General features: G+C 51.7%; 1 protein-coding gene across 1 annotated transcript; it reads left to right on the top strand.

The window, feature by feature from the left end:
- The first annotated feature begins 372 nt into the window (after positions 1-372).
- LOC125544759 (calcium-transporting ATPase 4, endoplasmic reticulum-type-like) lies at positions 373-6,290 on the top strand. Its single transcript, XM_048708511.1, has 8 exons — positions 373-2,412; positions 2,636-2,705; positions 2,833-2,954; positions 3,089-3,367; positions 3,539-3,916; positions 4,659-4,768; positions 4,975-5,203; positions 5,305-6,290. Exons 1-8 carry the CDS (start codon positions 1,006-1,008, stop codon positions 5,881-5,883), a joined length of 3,174 nt encoding a protein of 1,057 aa, XP_048564468.1. The 5' UTR covers positions 373-1,005; the 3' UTR covers positions 5,884-6,290.
- Positions 6,291-6,506: the final 216 nt, after the last annotated feature.

The following is a 6,506-nucleotide window of genomic DNA, read 5'->3' as shown; positions in this document are numbered from 1 at the left end:
AAACAGTACGCAAGCGTTACTTTAATCTCGAACAAATGCACCCGCATAAATAGCAAAATCCAAAAAATGGCTCCTCACCAGCACCCTCGCTCTGGTAAAAACCTGTTCATGCTGTAGAACGCCTTCCTCATCAATGCATTTCCTTTGGCACGAGGAGTCGGTCCGGCTGGCATGCGTGTGCACGGCCGCGCAGAAGAGCATGGAAGCGGATACCGCCATTGATGGCGGAGGCAGGGAGAGGAGCAGGCGGGCGAGCAGATGCCGCCATTGATGATGGTGAACAAGGATCAGAGTAGTGGCAGTGGTAGTGCTGGTGCTATTACTGTGAGCAGGACGACTCTACCCCTCGTGCCGCTTTTGGCCGGCAGCGGTTGAGAGTGGCCGCACCCGCCCCATCGCATCACACCCGCACGCACCTAGTACCGCCGATCCGACCGCCATTACCACCCATCGCCCGCACGAAGCTTCCTGCCACCTTCCTCGCCCCCTGGCCTGCGCGGCGCGGCGCGGCGCGAGTGCTGCTGCTGCGGCTACAAGTACTCGTGGCGGGACGCCAGGCGTGCCCTTCCCACCTGCCCACCACCACCACCACCTCTGCCCCCCTCACCCAACCACCCCCTCCACTCCCCTCTCCGTCCGGTGACTCACGAACCCGCCGCCCGCCGCCGGAGACAGGGAACTCCGGGGGAGGCGGCGCGGCGCGTGCGTGGCGGCGGCTTTGCGTTTGGGCTTGGGTCTGGGTTCTGTGTTGTGTTGATTGGTTCGTTGCGGGGCGGAGGGAATCCCGGCTCCGCACGCTAACAACCGCCTCGCCCCAAGGCCAAGCAAGAGATCTCGCCCCGGACGCCAGCGACATCTGTGGGCGTGCGCGGGGTATAAGACCGCGTCCTCGCCGTCCCCGGGGCGGATTCCGCGAGGCCGCCTCTCGATTTCGCATTGCTGAGATCGCCGCCGGCGGAGGGGGCCTTCCGTCAAAGGCGACTCCTTTCCTCGGCGCGGTCCGCGATGGGCGAGGCGGGGCACGACGCGCCGGCGGTGAAGGAGGAGGGGAAGGGGGCGATGGCGGCGCCGTTCCCGGCGTGGGCGCGGACGGTGGAGGAGTGCGAGAAGCGGTTCGGGACGGACCGTGACCGCGGGCTGTCGTCGTCGGAGGCGGCGGCGCGGCTGCGCGCGCACGGGCCCAACGAGCTGCTGGAGCACCCGGGCCCCTCCGTGCTGCAGCTCGTGGCGCAGCAGTTCGAGGACACGCTGGTCCGCATCCTCCTCGCCGCCGCCGCCGTCTCCTTCGCGCTCGCGCTCTCCTCGTCGGCCGGCGCGCTCACGCTCTCGGCCTTCGTCGAGCCGCTCGTCATCTTCCTCATCCTCGTCGTCAACGCCGCCGTCGGGGTGTGGCAGGAGACCAACGCCGAGAAGGCGCTCGAGGCGCTGCGCCAGATCCAGTCCGACCACGCCGCCGTGCTCCGCGACGGCGAGTGGGCGCCCGCCCTCCCTGCCCGCGACCTCGTCCCGGGCGACGTCGTGATGCTCCGCGTCGGGGACAAGGTGCCCGCCGACATGCGGGTGCTCCGCCTCGTCTCCTCCACGCTCCGCGTCGAGCAGGGCTCCCTCACCGGCGAGACCAACTCCGTCAACAAGACGGCCCACGCCGTGCCCGCCGAGGACGCCGACATCCAGGCCAAGGAGTGCATGGTGTTCGCCGGCACCACCGTCGTCAATGGCTCCGCCGTCTGCCTCGTCGTGCACACCGGGATGGCCACCGAGATAGGCAAGATCCACTCGCAGATCCACGAGGCCTCGCAGGAGGACGATGACACGCCGCTCAAGAAGAAGCTCAACGAGTTCGGCGAGGCGCTCACCAAGATCATCGGCCTCATATGCATCCTCGTGTGGCTCATCAACGTCAAGTACTTCTTGACCTTCGAGCTCGACGGATGGGTGCCCAGGAACATACGCTTCTCGTTCGAGAAGTGCACATACTACTTTGAGATCGCCGTGGCGCTTGCCGTCGCCGCCATACCCGAAGGATTGCCTGCTGTGATCACCACCTGCCTCGCCCTCGGAACGAGGAAGATGGCCGCCAAGAACGCGCTTGTCAGGAAGCTGCCCAGTGTGGAGACTCTCGGCTGCACCACCGTGATCTGCTCCGACAAGACCGGGACACTGACCACCAACCAGATGTCAGTCTCAAAGCTCGTTGCCATCGGTGATGCCCCAGGGAAAGTGAGGAGCTTCAAGGTGGACGGCACTTCGTATGATCCCCGTGATGGGAAAATTTATGACTGGCCTGCTGGGAGGATGGATGCAAATCTTGAGATGATCGCAAAGGTTGCCGCTGTGTGCAATGATGCCAGTGTCTCACATTCTTCAAACCAGTATGTTTCCACCGGAATGCCGACAGAGGCTGCTTTGAAGGTGAGGATTGGTACAGTTCATGCTATTCTCAGTTTCCTTGAATTTTACAGTATTTTAGTTCGAGAATACGGTGGTGCTTACTTGATCCAAAACTGAACAGTTTAGGATACAGTTATCACTGGAGTTTAGGTCGTGTCAGTTCAAATTCAGACAGTACTGATGTTGGAAGACATTCCATTCTTAGGCTCCCATGATGATTGATTTGTTGGTTGGTTTCTTGTAGGTCCTGGTTGAGAAAATGGGTGTACCTGAAGGAAAGAACGGTCTGTCGGTGGATCCGTCCGAGACATTAGGTAAGCATCAATGCATGCTTTCGAGCTTAGCATAACATAACTTACCATTTTGGTATTTTCTGATACGTGCTGCTGAGTTAACCGACAATTATATACTGAGAAATTTTGTGATATTGTTTGCTGTCAGGCTGCTGCCGATGGTGGAGCAATGCTGCCAAAAGGATTGCGACGCTCGAGTTCGACCGTATGAGGAAATCAATGGGAATCATTGTCACCTCCAAATCAGGAGGCAACACTTTACTTGTGAAGGTGTGAATGTCGTATCTCTTGCTATACGGCCATTTCCCACTGACATGTTAAATAAAATTATCCCGCGTTATAGCACCAATTGTTTTATGTTCGCTGGAGTGACACTAAGTGCATGATGATGTGTCCTGATGCAGGGAGCTGTTGAAACCTTGCTGGAGAGGAGTAGCCATATCCAGCTCCAGGATGGTTCAGTTGTGCCATTAGATGAGAAATCAAGAAAAGCTATTTTGGCTAGTCTCCATGAATTGTCAACAAAAGCTCTGCGGTGCCTCGGATTTGCATACAAGGAGGATCTTGGTGAATTCGCAACATATGATGGCGAATACCACCCTGCTCACAAGCTTTTGCTGGATCCAGCCAATTATGCGGCTATTGAAACTGACCTGATATTTGTTGGTCTTGCTGGCCTAAGGGTAAGACTGTGCTCCTCATTGTGGATATGTTTTGTAACCAATGCTGCTCTACACTTTATAATTTGTAATCTAGAAAAATATTTTGGCTGGGGACCATGATTTGTCAGTATGCTTTGCTGGATATGATTCCTTGCAATTGCTGACAAGTCTTTATTCTGAATGTTTTAACAGGATCCTCCGAGGGAAGAGGTCTTTGATGCTATTGAGGACTGCAGAGCTGCGGGCATCCGTGTTATGGTGATTACAGGAGACAACAAAGAAACTGCTGAGGCGATATGCCATGAAATCGGTGTATTTTCACCTGATGAAGACATTAGCTTGAAGAGCTTTACGGGGAGGGAGTTCATGGCACTTGAGGATAAGAAGACACTGTTGCGAAGGAAAGGTGGCCTTCTGTTTTCTAGGGCAGAGCCCAGGCACAAGCAAGAGATTGTGAGACTGTTAAAAGAAGACGGTGAGGTTGTTGCTATGACTGGAGATGGAGTAAATGATGCCCCTGCTCTAAAACTTGCTGACATTGGTATAGCAATGGGTATCACTGGCACTGAGGTATATTCTTAATGCACACAATGTTAACTGCTTTTGAACCACCTTTTTGGTTCTCTCTTGAATCAGGGGAAGTGCCCATTTTTCTATAATGTCAAATGAAAAAAGTTTGTACACACCGTACAACCTTACACCAGAGCGTGATTGCAAACCACAAGTTTAGCAGGCTTCACAAAACATACCTAGGCTGATCACAAATACTAAACTGTAGATGCGCTGTTGCAGAATTAAGAGAAAACTAGGAACCACCATCACATATTACATATTTCATGATCCAGAGCAGAGAATATAGGTGCTAACCCCTTTACAAGGTAGCATATCGGAATTATCCATCATTTTGCACTTTAGAGTCTTCAAGGTTTTCTGCTATAAAATCACTTCTTTCATTGGTTTTCCTGACAAAAACTATTGATATTTTCAAAACCATTGTTTGTCTTTCAACCTTTGTACTTCAGAAACCTCTGAAATGTATTGATACCAGCCCTAGCCCTCGCCTGTTACTGCTTTTAAGCTAACTACTCCCTCTGTAAACTAATGTAAGATCGTTTAGATCACTATCTTATATTAATTTACAGAGGGGGGTGCAAAATACTGTTTGAGTTGGACCAGTAAAACAACATTTGGTTGTCAGATTGTAAAGCACGACTTTAGAGGTTCTAAGAGAAGAGTGATATATGCAAAATTAGGCTTTTGTTCAGCTTATAATTTGGGCAGCAGCATCTGAAAAATCATTGTTTTTTTTCAGGTCGCCAAAGAGGCTTCTGACATGGTACTAGCTGATGACAATTTCAGTACCATTGTTGCTGCTGTTGGTGAAGGCAGATCTATTTACAACAACATGAAAGCTTTCATAAGGTTTGTGCACTGAGAGCCTTGCTCCCACTTCTTATTGGCAGTTTTGCGATTGCTTGCAATTTCAGTACCATATGACTTGCTAAAGCTAATGTTCCTGAATCGGGCATGAGTAGGACTGCTTGTGCCATCTATCTAGATTTTACATTCAGTTGTTGGAAAACATGATGCTGCTTGAGTATTCTGAAAGTCTTTCTTCACTGCTGCAGATATATGATTTCCTCAAACATTGGTGAAGTTGCCTCGATCTTCCTTACCTCTGCTTTGGGTATTCCTGAGGGGTTGATACCTGTTCAACTTCTGTGGGTAAATCTGGTCACTGATGGCCCCCCTGCGACTGCTTTGGGTTTCAATCCTCCTGACAAGGACATCATGAAGAAACCACCAAGGAGGAGCGACGACTCACTGATCACTCCCTGGATTCTGTTCCGTTATCTGGTAATTGATCACACCACATATCTGTTTGATCCCTTGTAGAAATCTCTGCCTTTCTTTCTTTTTGAGATTAATTTTTCTCACCGGCTATACATAACTTGCAGGTCATTGGCCTTTACGTGGGGGTTGCAACCGTTGGCATCTTTGTCATCTGGTACACCCATGGATCTTTCATGGGCATTGATCTCACTGGAGACGGCCACACACTTGTCAGCTACTCGCAGCTCTCAAACTGGGGCCAGTGCTCTACCTGGGACAACTTCACAGCCGCGCCCTTCACTGCTGGAGCTAGAACTTTCACCTTCGACGACAACCCCTGCGACTACTTCCAGGCAGGCAAAGTGAAGGCGACGACGCTTTCGCTGTCCGTGCTCGTGGCGATCGAGATGTTCAACTCGCTCAACGCCCTCTCTGAGGACACGAGCCTGCTGAGGATGCCTCCATGGGTCAACCCGTGGCTGCTCCTGGCCATGTCGGTGTCATTCGGGCTGCACTTCCTCATCCTCTACGTGCCGTTCCTCGCGCAAGTGTTTGGCATCGTGCCGCTCAGCCTGAATGAATGGCTCCTGGTGCTGCTGGTGGCCCTCCCCGTGGTGCTCATCGACGAGGTCCTCAAGTTCGTGGGCAGGTGCACGACCGCCTCAGGCCCCAAGCGGCGTTTAAAAAAGCAGAAGGGCGAGTGAAGGAGGCGGCGGTGGCTAACAGCGGTTGTTCCAGACGCCGCGGTAACTAATCATCAACAAAAAAATTCCAATTTGTTCAGAATGTTCGGACCATATAACAGTGGTCGCCAAAGGAAGGATGTTTATTCAGCGTATAATATATATATAAGAAACTGAAGTAGATAAAAGGGTTCTTGAACAAAGCTCGCTTTTCGCGGAGACTGAACTTAGCAGCTCTGTTCTTGTTTCTTTTTAGTTGTTATAGGTTGCAAACCTTTGATTATATATCCTGTGAATTATATGTAGGTAGTGGTCCCTTGGTCTCTGAGTGTTGGAATATTGCTTTGTTTTTGCTGCGAGCTATTTGCCGAACTGGAGTGCAAATAATTATACATCACAAGGGAACAGACATTTCTGATTGCTGTTAATGCTGCTGTTTTAAATGTGTCTATGTATTTGCATATCCTATGAATTACAGTTCTTTGGAGCGTATGATGAGAAGAAGCAGAGTACTTAGTTGTGGTGATTTCATTGGTTGCTCTGTTGTTATCTGCTTTCAGATGCTGTAGTTCATACACCTGCAAGAACTTTTTTGTAGCACAACCTGCTTGTTCTCAAGCACAACTCCCAGCACAGGCCTCCTG

Source organism: Triticum urartu, chromosome 1, assembly GCF_003073215.2.
Source record: "Triticum urartu cultivar G1812 chromosome 1, Tu2.1, whole genome shotgun sequence".
NCBI classification, from domain to species: domain Eukaryota; kingdom Viridiplantae; phylum Streptophyta; class Magnoliopsida; order Poales; family Poaceae; genus Triticum; species Triticum urartu.
Note: the sequence above shows the minus strand (reverse complement) of the source record. Positions and strands in the feature narration are given on the sequence as shown.